The sequence below is a fragment of the Rhyacophila brunnea genome, unplaced genomic scaffold, assembly GCF_057557595.1.
Source record: "Rhyacophila brunnea isolate RB1 unplaced genomic scaffold, BYU_Rbru_1.0 scaffold_4, whole genome shotgun sequence".
Taxonomy (NCBI): Eukaryota; Metazoa; Arthropoda; class Insecta; order Trichoptera; family Rhyacophilidae; genus Rhyacophila; species Rhyacophila brunnea.
The window spans coordinates 20076310-20091039 of NW_028233068.1; the positions used below are offsets into that span (position 1 = coordinate 20076310).

General features: G+C 35.4%; 3 protein-coding genes across 4 annotated transcripts in view; 1 reads left to right on the forward strand and 2 right to left on the reverse strand.

Moving 5' to 3' along the window:
- Positions 1-14730, forward strand: part of gek (serine/threonine-protein kinase gek) — a 106228-nt gene that overhangs the window by 75197 nt on the left and 16301 nt on the right. The window lies entirely within an intron of this gene.
- LOC147067059 (uncharacterized) lies at positions 13-4747 on the reverse strand. Its single transcript, XM_085953673.1, has 2 exons — positions 4497-4747; positions 13-1808 (listed from the first exon to the last, which is right to left on the reverse strand). Exons 1-2 carry the CDS (start codon positions 4499-4501, stop codon positions 440-442), a joined length of 1374 nt encoding a protein of 457 aa, XP_085809799.1. The 5' UTR covers positions 4502-4747; the 3' UTR covers positions 13-439.
- LOC147067060 (uncharacterized) lies at positions 8917-14607 on the reverse strand. Its single transcript, XM_085953674.1, has 2 exons — positions 14435-14607; positions 8917-10705 (listed from the first exon to the last, which is right to left on the reverse strand). The coding sequence occupies exons 1-2, from the start codon at positions 14458-14460 to the stop codon at positions 9460-9462; spliced, it is 1272 nt and encodes a 423-aa protein (XP_085809800.1). The 5' UTR covers positions 14461-14607; the 3' UTR covers positions 8917-9459.

Genomic DNA, 14730 nt, shown 5'->3' on the forward strand with positions numbered 1-14730 from the left:
AAAAGCCACAAGTAGTACCTACATAATAATATAATTTTCATGTTGCGTAGTCATTCAATGCAAACCCAACAGTGTATTTTTACATTCACATTCTTACAAATTACGCGTAGGTATGTGTTGCTAATCTTGCATGTCTGGCTAGTTAACATTTTTATTCATTAAATATGTAAAATAATTCATAAATTATGGTAAACCAGTTAATTAATTAATTAGTTTTTCATAATTATAAAATTGCATCACACTAAAAAAATCAAAATAAGAAATTTGTTTAAATTATTATGTTGCTTTTAATAAAGTTCATGACAATATGATTGTAATTTGTGTCTTAAATGTTATCCATCTTCTTGTCCATTTAATTGAGTATTAGGAGAGTTTATCACTTTGATTATCACTATGTGATATACATTTCATAGTTATATTAATTATTAATGAATGCATTTTATGAATTGAACCGAACATCAATCTGTGACAGAATATTAGCAGGGTCGTCAACATTGGGAGTGCCCTCACTTCCGTCCACAACATCCGCCGCCGACTCTATCGCCTCGCTGGTCGGCGCCAATGTGCTCCTGATGATCCCTAAGCCGTTCACCAAATACTGAAACTGTTCCTCTGCCGCCGTCGCTGACTCCTGCCATCTTTTTACTTTAGTTTTGTCCACGCACACATAGTTTCTTCTCGAGAACTCTTCTATTTCGTTGGCAGATATGCTACCCCCAAACACGCTCGTGTTAAAGAACGGGCCAATCAAATCTGCTCCCTCGATCAGCGTCTGCAAATCTCGGTTCAGCGTGATCACATTGTTATTTCCTTCCGGCTCTGGCTTAGGTGCTGCAAACAGTGCAAAAAGATCCTCTGTGTTTTCTGATTGGCATTTATTGATAGTCGGGTCGTCAGTGTTGATGTGGTCTCCGTTTTTATAGTACTCCCTCACGTCTGTCATCCGCGTGCCGTGCAATACGTTGATTTCTGATAGTTTCGTATGAAGCATTGTCCGAAACGCTTCGAGGTTATCGCACTTCACTTGCATTACTCTGTTTTTTGTGGATTTATTACACGTCACGGAGTTGCTACCAGTGTCAATTTTATACTTTGACATGATAGCCTCCATGACGGCTTGAGTGGAATCTCTGAATTTTTGGTCCGATGACGCAGCACTTTGGCACGGATTGCTGTCCAGTTTTGTGTAAACCTGTACGGACCACTCTCCGGGCGAAGAGTTATTTTTCTGAGCAGTGATTATATTTCCCGTTACATTATCAATGGCCAGAGAATACACATTACTCCCCAGATCTATGACCTTAATCAAACTGATTGTGTCTTTTGGGCAAATATTAGGTTTCTGCGTGTTGAACATATAAACATCGCTTCCTTTTTTTGAATCAAAGGCGAACATATTCTGACGATCGCGACTTATGGCAAATCTAGCATTGTCTATATTGTCTGATACTCTATATTCTCTATGATGCGCGCTGACATGGACCATCACGTGTCCCTTGTCATTAGTAAACATCCGGTTGCCTTTGACATCTTGAATCGTTGTCAGTATGGGTGTTTTAACTTCGTTGCTGTCTTTCTTAGTGGTCAAGTCATGGCACAGGCCGTTCGCTCGTACGAGGCCTGGTTTCCCATTGAAGATGAATACACCCTGAGGGTATAACGCATCCCTACTGCGCAACAGCTCGGTCTTTTTGTAATAGCGGTCGTATATTCTGGATCGTCCCTCCGAACACAGGCCGGCATCGTAAATTGGTATTATGGATGCGAATGTTGTGATTAAGAGGAGTCCTGTCACCGAGTGGATGCACCTGAAAATGGATACATACTATGCTTTAAAAACATGTCTAATAATCTTAAGGGCGGACGTGCTCAGCGTGGGTCAAAATAGAGCTTTTTTTCTATTTTCAAAGCATGATTCTGGACATACCTTAAACGTTGTAGATAATCTATTTGTATAATTTTGAAGCCTTATTATCCTTTATATTTATTTTAAACATTTGATGACTGCATAAAGTATTTTTATTACATAAAATAGTATTGTTTTAAACCTCTCGCTCTAATGTTTTAGAATATAGTCATATTTCGGTACATAACTGTGCAGTGGTGTTAAGATTTTTTACATTTATTAATTTTTAAACGCATTTATAAAACCATTAGTATAATTTATGACGAGATAATTTTAGTAAAATATTTACGATAAAAAATTATATTGATAAACTCTGTGATCCCAAATTTGACAAGAATTAGGCATTTTATTATTCAAAAAATGGGCAAGATTAACACATTTGAAGATAATGCTAAAGATACTCATTATAAGCTATGTCTTTGACCATTCAAGTGTGATAAACATCCTACGAATAATTTGCTATATAATAATTATTGACCTAAGAATAAGGTAGTGATTTTTTGAAATACGCCATTTCTTTTGGCATTCCCCAGTGGTTAAGCTACAACATACGGCCGTAGCCATAAATTGACAAACTATAATTGAAGTAGGGAGTAAAATGATGTTAACGCGCGTGTTTGAACATGTACCGTTTAAAAAAAAAAGATTTTTTTTCGGTTAGGTTAGGTTAGGTATATAATAGATTAACTACAATGTTTAAGGTATGTCCAGGGTCATGCTTTGAAAATAGAACAAAAGCTCCATTTTGACCTACGCTGAGCATGTCCCCCCTTAATATGACGTTTCTCTTAGCAGGATTGCTCTCTTTTGTACGCTGTCAACATGAAAACGTATATTGGCTTTGAAAATATTCTTGTTCTTCTGTAAATTCTACGAAATTAAACCTATCCTCAAAACTTTCTAAGAGAACATAGTTATCTTAATAAACCATTTCTTTTATTCAACGAATAATTGACAAGATTTTGAAAATGTTACATTCCATATATTAAACATACATGACTTGAAAACACCGCAGATATACCCACTAGAAAAAAGCATATTTGAAAAAAATACGATGCTCGACGGGATTTGAACCCGTATACTGGTATCACGCCAACTGTGCATTAACCAATTATGCTACGAGCGTCCTATATAATTACGACAATTTAAACTTGTAGGTCATACATGAAATGCTTATCAAATTGCGCTATTATTGACTATCGGTTTTTGTGTATTTATGGTTGATGCACAGTTGGCGGGTTAAAATCCCGTCAAGCATCGTATTTTTTTCAAATATGATTTTTTCTAGTCGGTATATATCTGAGGTGTTTTCAAGTTATGTATGCTCAGTATGTGAAATGTAACATTTTCTATATCTTGTCAATTATTCGTTTTTAAAAATAATGTTAGGCGTTCATCCTACCAAAAAAGGTTTGGGATCGCTTAATTAAATGGTCTTACGTAATAAACCTCCAAAACGTGTAAAAGATGTTTTGGCAATACAAAGTGACTAACTATTTAACATTGAATTTATAAATATTATGTTCGTAAAATGTTCTATTATTTTCTGTAGTGACGAAAAATGTATACTATTGTGTGGCTATACTTTTCAACGTATCTACCTACCTACGATAAAATTCAACTGACTTAGCAATATCGTAGTAGATTTTTGGGTTTCCACCGTGTGCCCTTCTTCCTACTTTACTCGACGTTTTGGGCTCCTTGCAGAGGCCATTATCAAGAGATGATATGTTTTATGATGAAAATGTGGTGTACAGAGTAATCTGTCAATCGTTACGACCAGGGATACCGGCTCGATTATTGGATTTTGCTGATAGTGCCGGAAGCCATGACGTTTTTAACCTCTGAGCAACGTTTGCTCTTAGCTAATCGGATTTCTTTTGACATTCTTAGAGCAATGTTTACATTCACATACCTACACTACATTTTCATCATAAAACATACCATCTCTTGATAATGGCCCCTGCAAGGAGCCCGAAACGTCGAATAAAGAAGGAAGAAGGACACACGGTGGAAACCCAGAAATCTACTACGATAAAAAAACAACCGTGAAAGCCTCAAACATTATATGACTTAGCAATACCTACTTATTTCCTTGTAAATTTGAAAATTGAAGCTCATTTTATATATTGGTTAAACGTAAAGGCGGAATCCCACGACTGGTGTGACGATAGTAGAGAGGTAAGACATTACTAGACATATAGGTACGGGAGTTTGCAATACACACCCTCATTGAAATGTAGATAGAAGTAGAATTAATTCTTAATTTAAGCACATACATTATAATTATTAAAGCAGGGGTGCGTTGTCATAACATGACAACAATGCTGAAATTGCAATGTACCTACATATGTACATACTCTATTTGTAATCAATCACATTCGTCTGTTTACGAAAGAATGGAACCAATAAGAGATAATTAGTTGAACTCACAAATAAGTGAAAATATCCAAAATTGTATTAAGAGATTGTTTAAATATATATATATATAAAATTTAACCAGGAGGCACAATTTATTTTGTTATCTACACCTTTTGTTGGAAGGAATGTTTCACAATTAATACAATTATTGTTAGTTTAATGTACTAACCTCATGTTGACAGTCCGAATCGTTTATTTTTTGCAACTACGATTTCTTCATACACCAACGTAAACTATATATAGTATTTAGCACGTCATATACCTAATGCAGTTTAAAATGTTTCTCAATATAATAATATGTTCATAGCCTATAATATTAGTGTAATATTACGACGCGATTGTATTGCACTGAGCAATGAGCGCTCTTCACGGCGGAACCCTTTCGATACGACCGAACTCGCAACAGGAAACTAGTCAATTAATGTATATTTGCACAGGTAATTCAAATTATTATTTGATTCGCCCGCCAGGTAAGCTATGCTTGCTTACCTTTCCGACTACGTTATGGCGTGTCCAAAAGGATAGATAAAACATGGGCAATATTGCGTCATGCCGCGCACCTACTTTCAAATCGAATAGTTATCTGTTTTATTTCAATAATATTTTTAACTCAATGTTAATGCAGTGACACATTTATAATGATTGTACCTAATCAAATAATATGACGCACTTCGATTTACCAACACAGAGGAAGGTTTAATTCAACAATAAATTGATCACACATAACTACACTGCGCAAACAGAAAATAATCTGATCCAACGTACCTGAATATACTAGTAGCAACCTGCAACTACGCAACGATTCAGGTACCAATTCGATCATCTCGACGCTAGCTATGATTGGTTCATAACTTAGGGAATGTGAATGTGCGCCACAGGCGAATAAAATACACAATGGAATTTACCTACCTACATACGTCATAATTCGAAACAGTAAATATACAAGGAAGTCTAATGTAGAGTATATATACTACCTACGCATCTATTCTATACACAAGACTGCTTTCGGCCGCTATCTAGGGTAGGAAAGTATGCAAGTATTAGCACTTATTGTAACAATTACAACAAATTAGTTGTAATTGTTACAATAAGTGCTATGTTTTAACAGCACCCCTCTTGGCTGTGATAAATTTTAGAGTGAGATAGACAGTTTTGACAGTTCAGACGGCTAACTTATTGTAATTGTTATAATAAGTGTTATTATTTCGATACTTTCCTACCCTGCCGTAATGGCCGAAAGCAGTCTTGTGTATAGAATAGATGCGCTAGTAGGCTTTAATATATTTTGAAATAATATTTTTATCGGCGCCTTTCCGGTTTAATTTAATTTAAATGTGTCTATTACGATGTACTATGAAACTTACTATTAACAACATAGTTTACGATTATTGGTGCTGACATATCCTTTATTTTTTAAATTGTATATTTTTGGCGAAAAATGCTGTCGACGGGATTCTGGGGGGAATAGGTATATTATTATTTCAATGCCAGACAAAAAAAGGAAAACTATAATATTATTTGTGCATAATATGTATTATGGAAAAGGTCAAAACACTGATCAAGGGTCAAATATTTCGAAAGACTGGCACCCTTAATTTTTATTACTAGTAGATATAGGTTACCCACAATCCTTTCAGGCGTAGACTTAACTATTATCAAAATAATAATTGTGTACAAGTCGGTCATCTGTCTTCGCATTGTCATTGTCATTATACTCATTATCAAGTTTATTCATTTGCCATTGGTAATGAAATAGTTAAACGGGCAAAACGCGAAGTAAAATTTTATCTCTGACATTTTGACACAACTTTTTTTTTGTTTCCCCTGACCCCGAGTTCAAAATTGTTTGATAAAAAATACAAAATAAAATTATATTTATGAACGTGATGTGTACAACGAAAAAAATAGAATACGTACCAAATAATGTTATTCGTGCCAATATATGGTAGGTACGCAGTAGCGAAGGGTGGAAGTAGGCTGTTAAGATCCGCCATTAATAGTGCATATTAAACTTTGTTAGGTATTCGATTTGTTTTTATTTGGCATATTTTGGGCGATACTACAAAATTGTGCACACTTTTCATTCATACTTATTTGTTTTCGTCGGATTAAGAATACATACATATTACACATATTTTATTGTTGGTTCATTTTTTTTAATTCAGCCCCGCTTAAATCGAACTATGATAGATAAAAATATTATTCGATCTATAAAATATTCACAGTTATGTATGATTTAATTTCATAGTTTTAGATATTTTAGACTTTTAGAGTATTTTTTGACTATTATCTATTATGACTTGGTTTTTTCGCATGGTTTAAACACCATCTGTAAATTGTGGTATTATTTAAATGAAAACAAATACGTATGACAGACTAACTTTAGTGTGCACTATTTATGGCGGATCTTAACAGCCCACCTCCACCATTTGCCACTCTGGTAGGTATTTAAACCAATATACCTATACATATTATCCTTTGTCATTTACGGGACCATCTCCAGAAACTCAATAATTTAATGTATGTACCTAAATAGTGACAATTGTAATCACAACTCAGTCAATGGTGATATTCCTTATTTCTTGAATTATTATTTTATAATAATTTCATAAATATGTATGTCGGAAACATTATCGCTAACCGATGGATTTCCCCAGTGTCTATTTATTATTTATACTTATGATACGTTTATTAAAAAAAGAATACTTACTCCATATTACGTGTGACATCGAAACTTACTCTTTTCCTTGTATTAATTTATTTATTATATAATACATAAATAATTTCGCAACAAAACAAACTGGTTTCAATGGTACGTATAATATTAGAACAGGTTCGTATTGGAAACTTTACGATTTTATCGTTGATCTACATTTATAAAATACACTCACGATTTAATAATAACAATTTATTATTTTTACTTGGCAGATCCAATGATCATAAAACATCGAGTATTTTTATGAATTCTTCTTCTGAAAATTTAAATATAATAACCAGGTATTATTATCGGCATTACCACTCAATGTGGGTCTTGTCTGCCTCTAGGAAATATCTCCATTCCCTGCTGTATGGTGCAAGCTCACTCCAACGAATTAGCCTTCGCCTCAGAGATGCTGTCTTTTTCTATGCAGTCAAACCATCGTAGGTTTACTCTATTCGTAGGCTATTCCAACATATAATTTAACTCCATAATCAATAAAAAGTGATATATATGCTATGTCGTATTCCGAGAGTTAATTATCTCGGGATATGAAATGTCAGGCCTAACGGTTTTTAACCAATACACCAGTTATTAGTTCTACTAACTAAGGTATAGATAGCGCATAGCGGGTGTTGGGTGTTAATATGCAATTTAGATAACAGCCTATATACATATAGAATTGACCTGAGCTCAATGACATTAATATGGACGAAGCATCTGGAAAAAATAATGACACTCTTTTTTTGTCGGGTCTGCCGAATGGCATAATCTGTTCTAACGCCATTTATAATAAAGGTGATATTGCTATAAATTCCCGATGCTTTTTGGCGGGTCTGCCGAATGGTTCGGTTCGAACTGGTTCGCTCAAATGAACATTGACACTAGAAACACTGTCCTAACGCCATTACAATAAAGGTCATATTGCTATAAATGCCCGATGCGTGATATCGCATAATAGAAATTGCGTGACATCTATCTATACATGTGCGAATGTCGCTATGCGCGAATTTACTTGCTAACTACTGTACTGAGTGCGCTGTCCATTAATGTCATTGCCTGAGCTATATCCATGTTATTTCTGATCAAAAAAACGAAAACGTGTTATCGTGTTCACTAGTTGAAGTAGCCCTGCTGTTACATCAAAGGTGTCTTCTTCACATTCTGTAGGTATAGCCTACCCAACGTAGTCGACCCCACCTTCACATGTGACTGTCATATATAGGTACATACTTAATATTTGTATGAACGTATGTGATTAGCGACGCACTCTGAAATATCAGTATATTTGTACCTACCTACTGTTTGTTGGGTATTTATTGTATTTGGTTGTGGGGCTGTCACCGTGGTCTTCCTCTTACTTTCCTCGGCGTTTCAGGCTCGTTGCAGGTGCCGTCCTCAATACGTAATGTAATGGCAACAGTCTTAGGACAGCATTGTTAGAGGCTATAATGGGAAATGTCACAAAATACTAATAAAAAAGACTAACTATGCGTACCGACTAGTAAGAGTCATGTCACTTACGGGTTACTTACTTGGCATTATACGGCGAGCGAGAAGGTCTTTTCTCATCGAGAATTGACCGTAATACATTATATGGAAGTAGGGATCACGCACACTCTAGTGCACGCCAAGCAAGGTCTTGGGAAGTTGCTCCTGGGACACTTTCGGCACAAATTTGAACAGCGCCTACCGTTCGTTACGCCACAGTATACGCCTGCATAACGGGTGTGGAGACGTGGCGGGTGGTGGAGGGAAAAGCAAGTCTTGTCACTTTCCCAATATTAATCTTTCAAACATGATGGGTTTTTTTTTCTAAATTATATGTTATTTGTAAAAATAATTAATATTAGTAAGTATGATACAGTGTTAATAGTAATAATAACACCGTCTGTGTAGTTAAGTGTTTATTTCGTTGTTGTGTAGCATCAAACATCTCAAATTTAATAAAGTAAGTCGTATCAATTCTAAATTGCTCTGGGAGAGTGGAGGTATTATACCGCATCATAAAACCCCGTTTGTGCGTGTATGGCCATAACAAGAAAATGCACAAACGTATTTTCGTGGAAGTTGCAAGATTACATGCATGGATCAAAAAAGCTTCTGAATTTTCACGCGACAGTTGGGATTTGTGAGATATCTGCGCTTGTGCAGTAGAACGATAGTGGCAAAACTGCCGAATGAAAGCCATTTTTGACGTTTACGAATTTTCACAACCAGTCGAATACCACCATACAATGACAACATCGCATCTCGCTTACACTTAAAGAGTGCGATTGGTGAGACATTCATCACTTTTACGTTTAAAAAGTTTTAAGTTTAAAACACACACTATTGGTGCCAGTAAATCCATGCACGTGTACCTAACACATTCTACTAATATAATCTTATTAAATAATGCCAAGCTTGTCGATATAACCTAAAGTGCACTTAGCTAAGCGCCAAATCGAACATCGATGGATGATATTTCATATTCTGCTGTATTATATTTCTCAACTTCGTGTCCGTTCTCGAACTCATTTTTCAGAATCCTAAGGCCTTGCATCAAAGCGCTATACTGGGTCTCAGCTGCCGATACAGAACGTTGTAAACTCTTTCCTTTATTCTTGTCTATACAGTAGAATTGACCCTGTTCTTCTTCAGTAATATCCTTAGCCAAAATGACTACCGCTGAAGAAGCCTCTTCGAAGAATGGTTCGATTAAATTAGTCCCATCAACCAAGGTTTGTAGACTATTCTTAGCGTGCAGTATAATCTCGCTATCGTTACCAACCCTGCTGGTGTTCGTCACAGAACCATTATTACTCCCTACTGTGACATCAACGCCACTCGGCATGACTGCTTCGATAGGAAGTCCGCCAACGCTAACCGTTTCATTGCTGTGAATGCCTCTGTCGTCATTTTTTGTGTGATTGGTGTTCTGTTCAAAATCGTGTGAAGACGATTCGTTGTAAACGTGGTGCCCGAATCGTATGGTGCAATCCATGAATGCCAACTTCATAACTTGACCCATATCCACACAATTTTGTCCTTCTCTGGGCGTCGTGCCGCGGTAATCCTGAAACCTGTTGTCCAGCACAGATCTCAGATTGTACTTATAGTCCTCGATCAGAATGTCGTCTTTCCTGCACGTGTTTACACCGGCTCTCGTCATAAGCATCACTCGAACGATTCCGTCTCCGCTGCTGGTAGCTAGTAACATGTCACCACTGTAACTATCCACGGCGATCGAACGCACGCTGTTCCTGGCCTGAGCAATTATTGTAAAATCAATGTTATCTTTTCTCAATATCCTAGGAACAGTGAGGTCTATACAATGCAACTGTTTATTTCGTACGGTGAATATCGCGTCTTTTCCAACCGCGTAATGTAGATACGGCTCTGCTGTCATTATTTTAAAGTATTTGTCATGTTTTATGAGATAGATGTGCGTGGTGTTTTTCGGCGATCTGGCAATGAAGTTTCCGTCTGGGTCGATGTACAATTTGCTTTCGGAGCTTCGCGGGCTCTCCGTTCCGTTGCACCGGTCCAAGGTGAGCGCCCCGAAGGTCGCCTCAGCGTAGGATACCAAGTCGAAAATGCGATAGTCTACGTTGGCAATATGAATGATCGACCTTCGGCATTGCACGTCTGACGATGCCACGCCCGACGCCGCAATTGACAGAGACACGAGGAAGCATCTGAAACATTAATTAGGAGAGATTGAATTTTATGATAGCCTCTCTGTTTTGTCCTATCAATTTTCTAAATATATTGGGCATAATTGTATTACGCCATAAGTTCATTCACTGGAAACAGATCACATATAAACATGTATGAAAACGGAAGATAATAATATTATACCGGCCGGGAAGGTTTAGAAAACAAGCAAATGCGTACATATTATGTCATGGAGGTTCCCTTCACAGGGGGCAATATTACTCAATTACTTTCAGAATAGCCTAGTCTCGACAGGATCAATGATCGTCATCGTTGAAAGGGAGATAAAAATTTACTGGAATATAACCCACAACCTCCATATTGACAAAAAACCATCGACCCAAATGGAGACTTTGATATGAAATTATTAGCATACTGACATATTATTTAATTCATAAAACGTTTTACGGAAATTACTGTTTCTTAATCATTTTTTTTTTAAAGTTGGTATGCAAACTGTTAGTCTATCTATACCTATATGTATATGACAACTACAAGCCAAGCTAAATGTATAAGATTTGGTTTGATCGAAATGAAGAAATGTACCGCAACATAAATGGCTCCGCGTCACCCTAATCAATAGGGACTTTTTTGCGCAAATGAGGAAGTTGTCGGCTACATTCCTTGCAAATTTCAGCCCTCTACCTCGGAGACAATCAACTACGTCTTGTACATTCGTTTCATTCTCGACTAGTCTAGAAACTATTTGTAAATATTAGCTATTTTTATTACAGATTTTCGTTCGATTCACGGTTGCCTATCTATAGTATAGAGTACCTACATATATAGAGCATCAATGTGCTTACCCAAATATATCAAAATTAATAGATTACCAATACTTACATGCCAAAAATATTGAACACCACTGGTCAAATGGAAAACATATGTAACCTTAACCTTTTAAATTCAAAACCTACTTACGTAAAAAGAAAGCTTTAATTGAACGTTTGCAATCGTTTTCATACGTTATTTATATTATTGTTGTACAGTTCGTTTAAAATGGTGTAGCTCATTTAATATTACATTGATTTGTTCAAAATAAAATGCTTATCAATATTCTTATTTTACATCAAATTTAATTGGTCATGTTTGTCGTATTAAATGGGTAATATTATGCAAAACACTAAACCTGACTAACCACTTCGTATTCGAGTTTAAATATCGACCCTTAATCGGCAGAACAACGTAAGCGACACTTTTTGGTAAATTGCGTTTTAAATGGAGAACTGTTCAATATCACCTAGCGCATAAGTGACAAAAATATTAGAGCCCGATCTCAATCGCGTGACATTTTTTTAGGGTCTGTGCCTTTTAGCGTTTTAACTTGTATCGCATTATAAAGTAGAGCAAAACAACGTAACCGACGTTATTTGATAGTGTAAGCTACGGTACGGTTTATTCGGTGGTCCGTCTGGTAGTGAGTTGTGCGAAAACCGATTTGGGAGCAAAGCTCGCGCCGTCCAGTAAAACTGGCTGAGATAAAATAAACCTGGTAATAGAGTTTATTAAACAATAATTACCCTCCGTTACATCTCACTACTGTCGGAATAATCTACGAAGAATAGTATCTTCCTATAGATTTTTGAAATGTTAAAAATGTATAAGTATAAAATTTATACTGAAAATTTGGATTCTTTGAATGAATCCACTAATGTCGTGATTCAGAATGTTTTCAGAAACGTATTTAATAGACAGTAAGTTCAACTTGGGTTTTCATCTACCAAAAAAGATAATAGTGTTCTTTTTGCGAGAAAGTAACAAATATGTCTGGTGACGAGAGACTTCGGCTAATTGAAACGGATACTTACAAATGTCCCCTTACCGTAAAGGATAAATGCAAGGAGATGTTCTTTAATGATCTGGCCAAAAGTAAAAATCACAATGACATTTTGTGCGCAAGTTTTGACCTCGAGAAGGTGCTAAACACTCCCTAGTCGAAATACGCATACTATAATGAAAGTATCTACGAAAGTGGAACAAATAATGGATACTGCTTTTTATGGGGTGAAACTGATGGTAAACGTGGCAGTAATGAGATCTCAGCAATCATGCACAAATCTTTGGACAGGACTGACAAAGCGGGAAAAAATCAAGGAATTATTATACTGTGATTGGTCAGAATAAGAACCGGGCAACACTGGGTATGCTATCTTATTTTATGAAAAATTCAACTTTCATTGAATTGATAGAAATACATTTTCTATTACCAGTGGGTCTATTCTGTATTTATCGACCGCTAAAGTGATAAAGTGATAAATATTATCAAACTTAGGGTAGGTTTGTATTATAGAATTAGCACTTATTGTAACAATTACAATACGTTGATTATAATTGTTGCAATAAGTACTAACACTTTTATATAAACCTACCCTAAGCTTGATAATATCTATCACTTTAGCGGTCGATAAGTATAGAATAGACCCACTGGTCGTACTACGATGCCGGTCGATTCCATTCATGCGGCAATTGAGTCATTTATATAGTAGTTTGGGCACTATCAAAATGACCCACCATCATTTCCAACGCTAGGTCATCATGTCATATGCAGAATTCCGTGACTGGAAATCTTTCGCTGCTACTTGCATTCCTTCAAAGTTCAAAATTAAATTTGGTGAATTATGAAAGGCATAATTTAAAAAACTTACCAAATATTGTACCTACTCTGGTGACAGTAGGACTAAACTGTTAGACCTAGAAAATGTCATCAGATCCCGATCAAGTGCTGTGATGCTTTAAGCGCAGCCACCCTTGCTGTATAGTGCTAAATCACCAATATCGGAAATCCAGTATAACGAGTAACAGTATAAAAGTCTCTGTGTTAAATGTAATATCCCTCAGAGATGACGGATGAGTTTATGAAACTGCCACATGGATTATCAGTGGAAGATACTTTACCGGAATCCGATCAGGAAGATGTGAATGAGGATAATACAGCGATTACTGCTTAAAAAATGTGGGACAATAATTTTTTTGTAAAACTGAATAGTTGATTACAATTATATTTTATCATAATTAGTAGGTCCCCATATTTAATTATGTACGAGTAGATACGTACCTATTTCATTTTGAAAAATAACAATACCTGATAATATTAATAATATAAGCGAAACCTTAAAAATACCAATCATTTATTTTTATTTTACCTATATGTGATTAATATCTACAAGCAAAAATATTAATTTAAAATGTCAAAGTATTTTTAATTTATTTAACAACGTCCCCTTTCGTAAAATAAATGGGTGCTTATGTTATTTATTTTAATACTTAATTAGTAATGCCCTGTGATGATAATTAGCATGAAATTTATAAATAAAAACGACTACGCCAAATAGCGTAAGCGACATGCCTGGAAAAAATATCGTGTCATAGACATAAGCAAAACAGCGTTACCGCCACTATTTCGAAAACTAAAAGCACTAATGCAATTGTTTTATAATTTCCGTATAGGCAGTAACCAATTATTATTAAACACATTAACAGAATTCATTTTTGGAACTAATTACGGAAATAATTAAAAAAAAACCTTCTCCTGTAAAATTTATGAATTGTCGCTTACGTTGTTCTGCCGATTAAGGGTCGATATATTGTAATGTACACCCAGATTAAAGATTACGTTATTATAGTCACTATTCACCACCATCGCGCAATTAAATTAATTGAAGAAAAACAAAACATTATTATTTGAAATGTAAATGTTATAAAATGTTTACCTTATTTTCCCGATGCTTGGCAACATTTTTCAGTGTTTCAATTTTTTTACTGCACATAAATTACGAGTAACACACAATAGTAAAGTTAGTAATTAAAAAATATATATAGGTATTACACATTATTCTATCGTAATGTCAGAATGATGCTATTCGAAATAATTATTTATGTCATTAGCAGTGCGAATATTTGTAACTTATGTTTATGTATGTAAGTACCTACTTATTTAATCTTTAAATGTTGATTTGACAAAGGTCATTTTGTCGTGTGAGACAACATCTACATTACTCAATATACT

What these genes read in the sequence shown, in the direction of transcription:
- LOC147067060 (XM_085953674.1), bottom strand. Translation starts at nt 14,460, where the DNA reads ATGTTGCCAAGCATCGGGAAAATAAG. An exon ending in CCAAGCATCGGGAAAATAAG is followed by an intron (nt 10,706 to 14,434) that starts GTAAACATTTTA and finishes TTAATGTTTCAG; the next exon opens with ATGCTTCCTCGTGTCTCTGT.